Source organism: Crocodylus siamensis, chromosome 5 (assembly GCF_052110815.1).
Source record: "Crocodylus siamensis isolate JL-2025a chromosome 5, ASM5211081v1, whole genome shotgun sequence".
Taxonomy (NCBI): Eukaryota; Metazoa; Chordata; order Crocodylia; family Crocodylidae; genus Crocodylus; species Crocodylus siamensis.
In genome coordinates this window covers 63794915-63809958 of record NC_143399.1, presented here as the reverse complement: position 1 = coordinate 63809958, position 15044 = coordinate 63794915, and the positions used below count along the sequence as shown (strand labels likewise).

Sequence of the window (15044 nt, the reverse complement as noted above, 5' to 3'; positions counted from 1 at the left end):
AGGAGGCTGCAGACAGCAGCATGGGGCTCCTCAGCCCTGGCACTGGCTCCAGAGTTGTGTCAGCTGTGCAGAGCCAGGGAGTGACTTGGGGCAGCTCAGCCCTGGCCCCTTCTCCACTGTCTGCCCACCGAACTGGTGCTGGGGCTGCAGAGCCTGGCGCAGCTGTTTGCAGCTTGCCTACCATCTGCTGCAGCTGCCTACAGCTTGGGCTGGATGTGGCAGGTAGCCGGGAGGCTGCAAACTATTGTGTGGAGCTCCGTAACAGTGGCAGCTGTATGTGCAACTTGGGGCGGATGGCAGGGGATGGGCCAGGGTTACACTGCCCCAGGTCCCATCCTAGCCATGTGCCTGAAAGGTGTGTATGCAGGCGCCACCCCCATGGAGCCAGGGCTGTGGAGCTGGGTGCAGCTTTTTGCAGCCTCTGTGCTGCTTGCCACATCCTGCCTGTGCTCTGGGCAGCTGGAGTAGGTGGCAGGCAGACTGCAAAAAGCAGCTCTGGGCTCTGGCCTTTGGGTGGGAGGGGTGGGACCATGTGCACCTGGCAGCATATCATGGGGAAGGGGTCAGGGGAGTGCAACCCTGGCTCCACCCAAGTGTCTGCTCAGAGGCATGCATGCAGCTGCCTCCAGCCAGGAGGATCCCCTGCTTGTGGCTCCCCTGCTTGTGGCATGCCAAATCAAGGCATGGGTGGAGGTTGGAGTGTTTTTGGTATTCTGGCCAAAACATTGCTGACCCCTGATTTAGAAAATACAAATCTGAATGAAACCATTTATTTCTGAATGAAGGTAGGGCTCTGATAACAAACTACTTTAAATGCCTACTTAGTGACAGTAGCCATTACCATTTTTTCTGATTTCATGGTTTTCATGCTCCCAGCAGTACAGGATATTTAGTGTATAAAAACAGGTTTTTTTCATTTGTATCAAGTTAAATGAAAATTTATCATGTACTCTACTTCATCTTATCTTGATGGAATGTTCATATTATTAATTTAGAAATTCTGAAAATTAGTAGATATTTTTGTTCTAGTATATTTACCAAATTTAATAAGGAAAATGATAGTGCTTGAAAATAAATTGATTAGCTTTCCTAATTAAATGCTCTTATTTTTTAGAGGTTGTTACCAGGCTATCTCCACGCTGTTGTGAAGACATGGCTCAGAGTGGAGCAATCTTCACCATTTTTACACTGATACGAAGTTGCAACCGTAGTGTCCCCTGTATGGATGTAATCAAATATTCAATTCAAGTCCTGCTTAATGTTTCAAAGGTATTCCTGAATTTTCTTTCTTGGGTTCAAAAGTTGGGATAATTTTAATATACTCATGCTTTTAAATTTTGTTGGTTAAAATTAATCAACTTGTCTTGCAAAAAATACTCCTCACTTCCTGATATGAACCAAATGGTTAAAATATTTTCTTTAACATAATTATTATATTGTAAAAGGACAAGTTATTTTCAGTCATTGGCTCAAGGTTTTTAACTGTAACTTTTGAATATGGGCATTGCATATTTGGAATTTTCCCTGAATTGATTATTTTGTATAGGATTTACAAATCGGGGCTGGAAAGGTTTTGAGCACTGGAACTTTAATGTATTGGTTAGAATTATGCAACAGTCCAGAAGGCTGGCATTAGGATGGTTTTTTTTTTTTCAAATCTATACCTGCTTAGAAGAGCAATTGTACAATTTTTTTTTTTTATTTTTTTTTTTTAAAGTAAAACAACAGAACATTGTGTTGTAGATGGATTGTAGGGGAGTGTGAAGTGGGCCCTATTTGATTCAGATTCGGCCTGAATCAGGGACAGTGATTTGATTGGTTGATTCGGATCACTGTCCCTGATTTTGATTCGGCTGAATAATTCGGGCCATAGACACAGCTTTAAAAGTTTTTTCTACATATCTCAAGGTACCAGCATGGCTCATGATCGCTGCGATGCTGGGGTGCCTGGAGTGTCCCACAGGAGTGCGGGAGGGCCCATGTGCTTGGTGGTGAATCCAGAAGTGGACAGGAAGTACTTCCAGTCCACTTCCACATCTGCTGGGGAGCGTGCTGGGCGGGGCTCCTTGCGCCTCCTCAGCTGGGCAGTCAGCCATGGGAGGGGGACCCCAGGTGCCCCTCCCAGGCCTAGGAGGCACCAGTTGCCAAGGCTGGGGGCTCCCCCAGCACACTCCCTAGTGGACCCAGAAGTGGACTGGTAGTGCTTCTGGTCCACTTCTGGGTCTGCTGCTGAGTACACTGGGAAGCCCCCCATTCTTCTGTGGAACACTCCATGCGCCCCAGCATCACAGCACTTCAAGAGCCCCTGCAACCTGCAGGTATGTAGAAAAAACATTTAAAGCTGCCTGTCTGAAACTCCAAATCTTTCTGAATTTATCCGAAATGATTCAGAGGGTTCTGATTCAATTTGGAGAGATTCAAGGGTCTTCTGATTTGATTCAGAGTTGGAGATTTGGGTGCCGATCTCCACCAAATTGAATCGGGGACTGAAGCTTCGCACAGCCCTAATAAACTGATATACTGAAATGACTGGAATGTATAGTGTGCAGTTCAAAAATATTATCCAAAGAATGTGTTTTGTATATAACTTAAAAATATCAGTTTGATTAGAAAATGGTATTTTAATTGGTGAGCTGAGTTTTAATATAATGTTACAGGCTTACATAGAAGGTATGAAACATTTGTTTCCAAAAGATTTTGGAGAGGAGAACCTCAGTTAGACAAACAGGCTAAAAATAAAGATGGCAAAATGTGGACATTGGTTGTTCTGCTTCCAGGCTGTCTTAAATGAAATCTGCAATTTAGCACACTTAACTTGTTAAAATGTGTATCACAGAATTGGTCAGATTTGAGAATAGTCTTATCTTGTAGTTTGAAATGGCTTTTTGAAGATCTGCTACTATAATGGGGGTTTTTTTCGGTTTTTTAAGTATGAAAAAACAACCCAAGCAGTTTATGAAGTGGAAAGTTCTATAGATACACTCCTGGACCTGCTGCAGAGGTACAGAGGGAAGGCTGGCGATAAAATTTCAGAGAAAGGTGGAAGCATTTTCACAAAGACCTGTTGTTTGTTTGCCATTCTTTTAAAGGACTCAAGGAGAGCTTCAGTAAGTCGTCATACTTTTTGATTAGCAATTTTGTACAGTTTTGCCTCTCTTTCAGATGTTTGACATATTTGCATAGGTATCTATAGTTATCAACGGCTGTTGTAATTGCTTGGAACTGAGTCCTGTTGATTATTAAACTTTTGGCTCCGATATTGAAAATGGTGAGTGCTTCACCTTGTTGTATTGCACATGCCTTCATCTGCTCAAGGTCTGTGTGTTCTGAGATTTGACTGTTTGAAAAAGTTGATTATTATCCAGAGTTTACATTATAATCTGGCTGATAAATCACTCATACTTTTTTCTTGGTGAAACTTTTTAAAATATTTCTGTGCTACTGCTGCCCACTGCAGGAGAAGGAGGCTTCTTGCTTGGTGTTCTCAAATGCTGCTGGCAGTACAATTTTGAAACATGTTGCCCTATACCATTGTCTGTAGAAACAATCTACAGTATTTACTCAAATCCAAGAAGTGTCCCGTTTCTCCCTTTTTGGACTCCCCCCCGCCCCACCCCCATAGTAAACATAGTGGGAGGGGAAGGTGTTCTGGCTCCAGTTCCTCCAGCCCTGACCCAGCCAAGCTGCAAGCAGCCACCGCTGCTGCTTGGTTGGGCTAGGCTGGGCGGCTGCTTCTGCTGATTGCCCCAATCCAGAGCAGAGCAGAAGCTGGGTGTGGGGCAGGGAATGGCCAATGGGCTGCACAGGGATGTGTGATGGGAGACAAGCAGCAGGATGGGGCCCTCACTTCACACATCTGCTTTTCATGCTGATTATTGAGGGAGTTGTCCTAAATTTGAAGTTGTTTTGGATTTGAGTAAGTACAGTAATTCTGAAATTAATTTCATCCGTGCAGCTTCTGGTAGTAACAACATACAAGAGTGTTTAGTGTAGACCAGGCTCTGCACTATAAATATCCACCAACTGGTTATCCATCCTATTGTGTAAATCTGTTCAGATCAGTTCTATGTTTCTTGAGTGTTACAGTTGTTGGTGGTTACATGGGTCTTGTCTATTTGAGCATATTTACTCATGTAGCTGCAATTAGTTTTGAAGTCCTAAAACATATATAATTGGATATTTGCAAATATCTGGCTAAACACCACTTATAGACCTCCCAAATGTGCATGACCAGGAAGATTGTTTAAATGCTGACTGAGATTCTCTCATGCTTATTAGTATATTTCATTGCGTTTGTGGGAAATGGTGCTGTGTACTTTAGGAAAACAGACTGCATTGAGGAAAGTTTGTTTTTTCTTGTATGCATTAATTTTTACTAATTGTTTGCATATTGATAGTGTTTCATTTCCCTTTCTTAGGAAATTCAAAGCAAACCTAGAGCTGTTGTTCGCATTCAGAGCCTGTATAAAATTACAGCTCGTAAACACAAAATGGAGGCAGAAAGAACACTTTCTAAACACAAGACCGCTGCATCTGTACATGGGAATTACTTTGTTCCTGTAACTCCAGTACGAACAAAAGTAGTTTCGAGGTAAGAATTATTTTAAAATACGTCTGCTGTTTTCTTTTGAAAAGGGTGTACCTTTCTGATTTTAAGCCATTTTTTCCCGTAGGATTAAACCGGACTGGGTTCTGAGGAAAGATAACATGCGAGAAATTGTGGAGCCTCTTCAGGCTATTCGAATGGTGATGGATACACTTGGTGTTCCCTACAATTAAAATATAAATAACATGAAAATTCACATGTGTGCACGTATGAAATATGCTCGTGTGTGGATACACATATATTTGTCTTGTGTAGTCAAGACAACTAGATGCTTTTGGAAAGATTGTTATCCAAAAGTTACCTCTTAACAATGCAAGCTTCAAAATGGCATCCTATTAATGTTTTGTAAAAATATTATATCATGTACAGTTATTTTTAATGATGTTTTGTACTAGTGCCTGAAGCAGTTGTACAATAAAATCCTAAACTGCTTTTTAAGCCTTTGGGTATTATTTTGTTGTTTTTAAAATAAATCAACTAAGAAACTACCATTTTACAAAAGGCAACACAGCCCGTATGCCATGCAGTTCATAATGGTTAACCTTTGCCAGTATGGACCAAGTTGTGCTAGCCTCCCCTAGTTGAGATGACAGAGATGGGAGTAAGAATTATCGGGTGGTTAAAGCACTAGCTGGGACTTTGAAAGGCAGAAGGTTAATTGCTGTTCTCCCAGAGACATGCTATGTGATCCTGAGAAAATCACTAACTCTTAGCCTTTTGTAGAATGAAGCTAGTGGTATACTCTGATGTTGTGAAGATAAACTTTGAAAGTAGAGATCCATGCATTTCCATTTAAACCCTTACTGGACCTTCATTTACTGACAAATGAGGACGCTTCCTATTCAACAAAAAGGCCGCGTCCAGACTAACATGGATGTTTGGTTCCCCAGGGACAAATAGCGGTGGCACACCTTGTACTGCTGCTACTTGTTCCTGGGGAATACCTGTGCAACATGTGCTTTGGCACATGGCGAGTTACCCTGGGTGGGGTAGGGAAGGCTGGGGCCAGCACTAGGCTGGGGCCTTGGGGCTGCAGCAGCAACGATTTCTGCCACGCAGAGCCTGGCCAGCAGCCACAGTGTGGCTCCAGGCAGCCCAGTTCCACTTTTGAGTGGCACATGCTGCCTGTGTGTTTGTTTTTGTTTGTTTTTTTTCCCAGTGGTTTTTTTGACCCCTGGATATGCAGGTGTCACAGGGCACTAAGGTGTGCCTGCTCCTTTCTCTAGGCAGTTTCTGCCCTCAGAGGGCCCTAGAAGCCAGACAGAAATACCCCACAAGTGCAGGCTGCAGTGGCAGCAGGCTAATGAGGGAATTAGCTAGCACCTGCACCTGGTCAGCTGCCCCGAAGAAGGCAGGGCCCTAGGCGCATATAAGTCCCAGGGCTGGGGCTGGAGGCAGGCAGTTCTCTGGCAGCAGCCAGCGGGGAAGGAGTTCATGCATAAAAGCTCCACAGAGATTCTTGGCTGCCTTTCTGGCTGCTGGTGAGACTAATGGGCTCTAGGAGCTCCTAAAGTGCCTGGGGAAAAGGCACACATTGCTGAGTGAGAAACTAGCCCTCTTAAAAGTGCAGAGTGTGGCCTCCAGTGTCATTGGTACTATTGTCAGGTTATAGCCTAGGGGCTCATTTTTGTTTTTTAATCTGGTGGACTGGACTGAGGCCATTGGGGAGGAGGAGGCCTCATTGGGGCACAGTACTGTGCAGAGCCCCAGCACCAGAGGGCGCAGCGACAGAGGGTGAGGAGACCCAAGTGCCAGAGGGTGCAGTTACTGAGGCTAAGAGTCCAGTGACAACAGGAAACTACACTAAATTGAGACCTCATCACAAGAGATGAGGTTTTAAAATCATATGCAAAACGAAAAGGCACCCCTAGGGTGAAGCTGGCACAATCGCAGGGCCCTAGGGGCAACACGTCCATCTCAGGGTCACCACTCCATGACAGCAGACTCACAAAAACCCACCAAAAAAAAAAAGAGCAGTGCATGCATGGGCAGCGCTCCCTTGCAGCGTGGAGAATATCTAAATCCTGTCTGCGGTGTCATATACCACACAGCCACATTTGTCTGGGCATGGCCAAAGTGGCCATGAGCAGGTGGTGCTTTTCCCAGCAATTTCCTTACATTCCCTTTCTCTAGCCTCATTCTCATCTTCCTAGAAAACAAATATAAGAAAAAGCAGGAGGGATGCTGACGGGCATGGGGAAAAAAAAAATAACACAACACTTTACTGGAAAAGGAATCGTGTCAGTTTGACCTGGCTCCCCAGCATCTGTATAGCTCATGTGCTTCAGCAGAGCCTTTTGACTCTCTTATCTAATAACTCATTCAATCGTCTATTAGATGAAAGCATCAAAAAGCTCCGCTGAAGCACACGAGCTATACAGATGCTTGGCATGCTGGGTCAAACTGATGTGATTCAATTTCTGCCCTGCCCCACATCTGCAAGCAGCCACAATGCTTGCACTCATGCTCGCTCTCGCACAACTTGGGTAACGAGGAAAGGAGTCCCTGGTGCATATTGAAATTTTTTTTTCTCCAAACATCCGTTCCTAAGTGACTTAATGAAAGGACTGGCATTGCTGTGGCCAGCGCTGAAAGAAACCTTGTCTAGAACCCAAATTCAATATTTTCTGCCACCTTTTCCTCTTCCCCCTTTCCACAAAACTGGCCTTGGACATGCTGGACACACGGTTAATGTTTTATGGGCCCTCTCGCAGTCTGCTCGAAAGCCTGGTTCCTTTGGTTGGACTGGAATGCTAGCCTGTTCTCCTGTCCTCAAATGGTGAGCTAAGTCTACTGCATATCCCCAGTTCCAGTTGGTGCTATGCTTGGAGGAACCAGTAGAAGTGGTTGGAGGAAGGGGATGCATGATGGGTACAGAGTGGCTTGCAGGATGTCATGGTAGCCAATAAATCGGTGGGAGAGACCACCTGTAATTGATCACCTCTAGGCAGCAGAGTTCTGCCCTGAATGCCAGAGCAGGGAGGGAAATGTAGTGTAGCATTGTAGGATGCCTGGAACACTGTCTCATTGGCTTGTGGCAGGATGTTGTGCCACAACTATACAGATGACTTTTGTGAGTTTCCACAAAAAGAAGTTTTTAATGCATTATTTCCCAGAAGACTTTGGGTTTGTTGTGGGTCAGTGGCTAGGTACACTTGCAGTTTTCCATGGAACAAAACATTTTTTTCACAGGAAGAAATCCAATGTCTTTCCATATCCTGAAAGAAAAAATGTTAAAGTTGTGATGTTTTTCTACATTGCTGTAGGAGGATTCAGGCACCTTTACATCATAACAGCTTATTTCGATTATCATCTGATATGGATACATTGTAACATCTGTCCATACCCTTAGTGTAGCTTTGAGACTCTAACATCTCATACATTGATCATCTGAGAGTTCTTATTCTGAAAAAACATATGCTAGAATCCCTGCATAAAGTTTACAGGCTTCCATAGGTACCTGTTGGGATTTATTTATTAAAGTATAATTATTATTCTACTTTAAGAATTAAGAACTTAAGAATTATTATTCTACTTATTATTCTATTGAAGACATTTATTTTTATTCCTCTAATGAAATACTGCTTATATATTACAAAATACTTCTGTAGAATTGTAAAATAATTTTTTCAGAAGAAAAATTGGTAGTAGTTGCAGAACTGAAGTTGTCAGAAGAAAAGTCCAAATGATATCATCATTAGCTCACAACCATTTTTGCCAGTTAAAGATAACTATAAAACATTTGTTTCAAGGCAAATACATAAGCCATCTTCTAACCAGTGGTGTTAAACCTCCAGCCTCTGGGTCTCCCCACAGGCCAGGAAACTTGAGATTAATTGATGCTCCACCCTACTGTCAAATGTATGGACCTGTGCGGAGCCCTATGGGCCAACATGACTCTATACACTAGATCATTCTGGCATGCAGTCGGACTGGCACATAGGGTTGCTTTACGGCCATATCTTGAAAACCACCCGTTTGGCCTGCAGGGCTGGAAAGTTGGGCACCGCTGCTCTAAACTATTTTACTTATTCCTTGCTTTTCCTATTAGCAATCAATCGATATTAAGAAAAAGTTCCAAGTTTTAAATCTGACATTCATTGTTATTTCTAGTAACAGTTTAGCAGCAAGAAAGGGCCTGAAAAATGTAGAAACCGCCTCTGGAAATGCTAAAAAAAAAAAAGTAAGCATGTTGCTTTTGACTTCTTATGATTAACTTTAGAAGACTGATTAGTTGTGTGTAGAGCACAAATGCTCAATGACAACTTGGAATGGATTATGTTTTATATTAAGCCATTTGGTTCAGGGGCTCTCAGGCATTTTTTATGTAGAACAGTTAGGTCACAAGCTGTCCAAACTGTAGGTAGGTGCTGCTACTCCTGTAAATCCAGAGGAATGAAACAGTTGTGTTTTTAAAATGTTACTGAAGTATTTTATTCCTTGTATAAACAATGAGAACTTATTGGTAGAACTAATGGAATCTAAACGTTTTATTAATGCTGCTTTCTTCAGGTCATTGATAACATAGATTCATAGACATTAGGGCTGGAAGGGACCTCGGAAGATCATCGAATCCAACCCCGCACCCAAAGGGCAGGAAGTCAGCTGGGGTCATAGGATCCCAGCAAGATAAGCATCCAATTTGCTCTTGAAGGTGTTCAATGTAGGTGCTAGAACCACCTCCGATGGCAAGCTGTTCCAGACGTTGGGGGCTCAGACAGTAAAGAAATTCTTCCTTATGTCCAGCCTGAAATGGTCTTGCAGGAGTTTATAACTGTTCAACCTCATCATCCCCTAGGGTGCTCTGGTGAACAAACATTCTCCCACGTACTGGTGGGGTAAGAACCAGTCCCTTGGGGAGTCTTGCTAGAACCACATACCTTATAATCTAGGACTCTTGAGGTCTCACCTGAAAGGAGTGGAAGAATTGCTTCACTTGATTTGCAAGACTCCTGTTAATGCAACACAATATGCTATTGACTTGCTTTTTTTGGAATAAGAGCACACTCTTGGCTCATAGCCAGGTTCTGGTCCACTGTAGCCTCCAGATCTACCTCTGCAATATTACAGCACAGCAAATCACTCCCTAGTCTGTATTCATGCATGTAGTTATTCTGTCCAAAGTGCAGGACTTTTTAGTTGTGGGCTGAATTTCATCTGGTTCATTGCATACCATTTTTCCAGTCTATCCAGGGCATTCTAGATCCTAAACCTGTCTTCCAGAGCATCTGCAACCCCAACCAACTTGGTGACATCTGGAAAATTACTAGAAGTGCACCTGATCCTATCATCCAAATCATACTGACATGTTAAATGATACAGACTCAGGACAGATCCCTGGGGAACCCTGCTTGATACCTCCTCCCGAACAGACAGTGAGTCATTGAGGACTGCTGGGGTTGAGCACAATGATCCAGCCAGTTATGTATCTACCTGTAGAGTAATTTTGTCTAGTTTGTATTTCTTGAGCTCAAGGGTGACAAACACTCCACATGGCTAGATCTGGTCTGTGGGTCCCTAAACTGATCCCTTGCCCTGGCTGTGAGTGCTACATGTAGCGCATGGGCTGTACCCAGCAATGCACACACTGCAGGTAGCACAGGAAGCATGTCCAGGGCTCCCTATGCAACTTGTGCCTCAGACTCCCTGTGTCTTGTGCAGCGCAGAGTCCAGCCCTTTTAGAATGTGCCCCATGCTGGACCTGCATGTTCAGTAAACCCTGGAACCAGCATGTGCTGCATGGGGCTGGACCAACTGCGCATGCTGCATGTGGCACAGGCCCATCATAAGGCACATGCCGCATGCAGTGCACTACTGGACCGGCTCTTTGCACTGGTTCCAGCTCAGTGAAGGCTCTTCCCCCATCTGCAGAGCCCTCTGCCTTATAGAAGCAAATCAATTTTGTAAATCCATGCTGGCTGTTCCTGATCGCCTTGTACTCTGTTTCAAAGCACCTAGATTCCTTGAGGACCGTGATCTTTGTAGGTATCGAGGTCAAGCTGACTGTTCTGTAATTCCTTGCAACCTCCTTTCCTTTCTTAAAGATGGACACTATGTTGGCCTTTTCCAGTCATCTGGGACTTCACCTGACTTCTCGCAAGTTCTCAAAGAGGATAGCCAATGGCTTTGAAATTATATCAGCCAATTCTTTCATTACCCAGTGTCTGGCACTGTTTAGCTCTGTCAACTTGGTAATGTCTCGGTATTCCCTAACCTGTTCTTCCACTACTCTAGGTTGTTTGTTTCTTCCCTTATCTTTGCTGTCAGCTAGACTCATCAGTGACTTTGTTTATGAAGGCTGAAATATAAAAGTCACATTAACTACTTCAGCTTCCCCTGAATTGTCCATAAATACATTACTTTCTGCATTCTTCAAGGGATTTGCTGTGTCTTCGGTCTTCTAACTTTTGACATGCTTGTAGAATCCCTTTTTATTGCCTCTTGTGTTCCTTTCCAGTTATATCTCAAATAATGCTTTGGCCTTCCTAATTTTATCTCTGCACACCCCTGTGATACTCTTATGTACTTCCCTACTAATATGACCAAATTTCCACTTTTTTTGTAGGATTTCTATGCTTCTATGAATTTCAACTAATTTGAGAGATTGCAGTCTATCTAGGCCAATCCTTTTTGCACTTCCCATTCTTCTGTTGCTACAGGATTCCTTTCTCGTGAATGTTTAATATGGCTTCCTTGAGTCCTGGAGAGCTGGTTGTACTTTCTTTTCCCCTCAGACTTGTTTCCTAGGGGATCCTGCCCACCAGTTCTCTGGGTTAGATTAAAGTTTGTTTTTTATGAAGTCCAATATCCTTATTCTTCTGCCATCCTTCCTTCCTGCCCTGAAGATTCTGAACTCCACCATGTTATGGTCTCTGTCCCCCAGGTTACTTTCCACCTTCACATCCTTAACCAGTTCCTCCCTGTTTGTGATCATCACCAAGTTGAGAAGAGCTTCCCTGCTAGTTGGCCGGCCTCTCTCCCACATTCCCTAACACTTTACAAGAATATAGTGGCTTGCCTTTGCACTGTTGTGTTTCTTGGTAATGCATAGTAATTAAAGTTGTCATGGTAATTAATGTCTTGAGAACTAGGTCCTATGATGTGGAAACTTATGTCAGTTGTTTAAAGAGGCCTCATCTACCTCATCTTGGTTTGGTGGTTCTTCCTATAGCCAATACTGACCCTTCTGCTCTTCCCTCACCTTTTTCCAGAGACTTTCAACAGGCCTCCCACTTCATATTGTACCTCAGAACACATGTACATTGCCTGTGTACACATGTATACCTGGAGATGTAAGTGTGTGGCAACACCTCATGTTTCCCCTTTCTAAATATGTGCCCATCCACGACAGTACTGTAGTTATGTGAACTACCCTACCATGCCTCCATAATTTGAATTGCCTGAATTGTACTAGTACCTCCAATTATTTATTCCCCATGCTTTTCGTTCATTAGTATACAAACGTTTTGGGTATCTAACTGCTTGTTCTATGTTCTCCCTGAAAACACTGCTAAGGCTTCCTCTACTGTGTCCCCTTACTAACTTCTTTTCCAGGCCCCCTGGCTCCTTACCTCTCAGCTCTTGTCTCCAGTTCCTGATGTACCTAATTTAAAGACCTCATCACTAGGTTAGCAAGCCTCTGTACTAAGACACTTTTCTTCCTCTTAGGTAGAACTCATCTTTTCCCAGTAGTCCTTGGAACATCACCCCATTGTTCAAGAAGTCAAAACCCTGCTAGTGACACCATGTGTTGATCTCCAGATTGCTTCTGCTTCTAACTAGGCCTTTACCCTTGACTGGAATGATCAAAGAGCACTCTGCCCCCACCCCCTTCACCCTTGCACCCAGAATAATGATCTGTTCAAGGTCACTCCTGGCAATATCACTGGTGCCTACATGAATGAGCAGCAAGGGGATAGTATTAAAAGGCAAACTTTTCATGATGTTTTGGATGTTTGCTCCTGGCAGGCAGATGGAACTCATCAGGCAACAGTTCAGGAGAGAAGATGGATGCCACTGTGCCCCCACAAAAAGGGAATCGCTAACCATCATCTGTCAAGCCTTGGCAGCAGCGGTTTCAATTCTTCCACTGTTTGGCTTGGCTTCTGTCACTGGAGTAGGCTTTTCATCCAATGCCAGGGCTTCATACCTGGTTTCCAGCTGGACAGCAGCAGGTTCAGAAAAGATGTGCTGTCTGCTGCCAGTCAATACGAGTTGCTAGCTTCTGCCTTCCTGAAAATTGGCATCTTTTGTCTTCCAGTGCTTTCTAGGGCTGTTTTTCATGATGCTGTAGGTCTCTGTGCATGGAGTCAATTAAGACCTGCAGCTTCCTACCTGATTCCTGAAATAATCCATCATGCAAGTGCACTTCCTCATCTGGCTGTCTTCAGCAGGGATTTATAGGCCACAGTCCGTGCAAAACCAGGCCAGGACCTGGGTGAAAGTCTTGGTAGTCAGTAGTTGTGCCTGGACAGAGTCTACACGGGGTACAGGCAGAGGAAGTGCTGGCAGCAGCAAAGGTTTTGACATTGCAGCATCTTCTAGTCATCCTTTTGATCCTCCTGACTAATTTGTTAGTTCCTTCTTCTATGGCAGGTACTTCTTGGAAAATTCCCTCCTTGCCTGCTTCCACTCAGCAAGCTTATAGTAAAGGAAGGGTAAGAAAATGCCTGGGGAAACTCCCCAGTTAAATTCCCACTCAGATTTTCCTGTGTGCTGGCCTGTTCACTGGCCCTGGTGTCACTTGGAACCATAATCAAAGGCGTTAGTTATTGGTAATTTTAATCGTGAATTGTTCTTTTCTTCCTTAATTAAAAAAGTATATGCCATACTTTCTTACATATAACATGCATCTTTTTCCTAAAAAATAGTCCCCAGAATTTGGGTGCATGTTTTAAGTGGGGAAGCTTTTCTTTGAAAGAAAAGCAAGCCAAGAGATGTTGCATGCCATGCAGCTGCCCAAAAAGTGGAGTTGTGTTAATCCTTTCACAGCTACAGGTATTGATTGAGCGCTATAGCTTGTGCCTGAAACACCTATGCTGCTGGTAGTATTCTGATGAGGCTTGTAATATGGAAAAGCTATTTACAGAAGTGTATATACAGGCCTAATCTCACATGACATGGAGTAAGTAACTCCTCCCAGAAGCATTAAGTGTCTAGGAAGTGTGGCTCCTGGGAGGTGGTCTGAATGAGGCAGCTAGAACCAGGAAATTCCTATGAATTTCCTAGTGCCACAGTTCCTGAACACTCTGAGAGGACTTACTCTGTATCACAGAGCCATGACTCCGGAAAAATCCTATTTCTACTTTCTGCCTTCAAAAAACCAGATGCATCTTTTATTTGGAGGTATATTGTATGAGAGACAATACAGTGATTTTTAGAAAAGATGAGTAAGTTTTGATGTCAGGGGTGTAAAACCTTGTATTTGCTACTTGATTTGAAGTTTCCTGTGATAATAGATCTCTCTTCCCTTCACATGTACGAATAGGTGCAGAGCTGGTCAACGTATGGTTTTGGGTACCTTGTGGTTTTTTGCAGACATCAACATGTACTTTTATTTCTTAAGACACCCATGCATAATCATCAAAGGTCATATTCTGCAGAACAGGATATATGTAAGGTGTCTTGATCTTCTTACACCACAATCTGTGGACACTTACATAACAGAAAAGCTGATGATATGCCTGAGGTGACTTTAAGATGGGTGGCCAATCTGGCACAGGTGCTACAAATGGTGTGGGCAGCCTCTGTGTGTGGCACATCATGGCAGATTTGGGGAGGGGACAGGCAGCATAGCAGAAGATGGGCCAGAAATCATAAAACATTGGGATTGGAAGGTGTGGCAGAAAGCCACCTTGGTTTCTCCCCAAAATCTCTGCCCTGTGACAATGTGATTAGATGGGCCAGCACAGAGGATTCACACCTCAGCCAGTCTCTAGGTAACCTGAGCTGGCTGCATTCCTGAGGGAGGGGGGAACCTGCTCCCTCTGCCTACATGACTGGCATCCGCCACCTGGGTGAGGGACATCTACCTGGGGAGCTGGAATCTGCCTGGTAACAGGTGATGTATTTCAAATTGGTTGGCTGACAGCCAACTGGGGCTGACTTCCACTGGACCAGGTGAATGAGGTCACAGGGGCTATATAGGTTAGAGGGGGTGAAGGAGGCTCTCTTCTCTTCGGCCATGAGGTGAAGCAGCAGCAAAGCAGGGGAGACAGAGAAGCCTTACCATCTGGACCTAGCTTGCTCTCTCATCCCAAGACTCCAGAGGGGAAACTGGAGAACTCTGGAAGATGTTCGTGAGTGAGCTACTCAATCGGATTAGGTATTTAGCTGGCAGTAACACAGATCAAAAGGCTACCTCAGCCACACTGTTTGCTCTTTAGGATTTCTAAGATATTGCTCAACCCTGCACCCTAGTTTACCCTACCCCTTGTAA

General features: G+C 43.9%; 1 protein-coding gene across 1 annotated transcript in view; it reads left to right on the top strand.

Moving 5' to 3' along the window:
* The window catches only part of ASPM (assembly factor for spindle microtubules), a 65437-nt gene extending 60399 nt beyond the window's left edge, over positions 1 to 5038 (top strand). Inside the window, exons 26-29 of the mRNA XM_090048577.1 lie at positions 1115 to 1269; positions 2931 to 3107; positions 4419 to 4591; positions 4674 to 5038. Of these exons, the coding sequence (XP_089904703.1) occupies positions 1115 to 1269; positions 2931 to 3107; positions 4419 to 4591; positions 4674 to 4779 (611 nt within the window). The 3' untranslated portion in view covers positions 4780 to 5038. The remainder of the gene's footprint in view (positions 1 to 1114; positions 1270 to 2930; positions 3108 to 4418; positions 4592 to 4673) is intronic.
* Positions 5039 to 15044: the final 10006 nt, after the last annotated feature.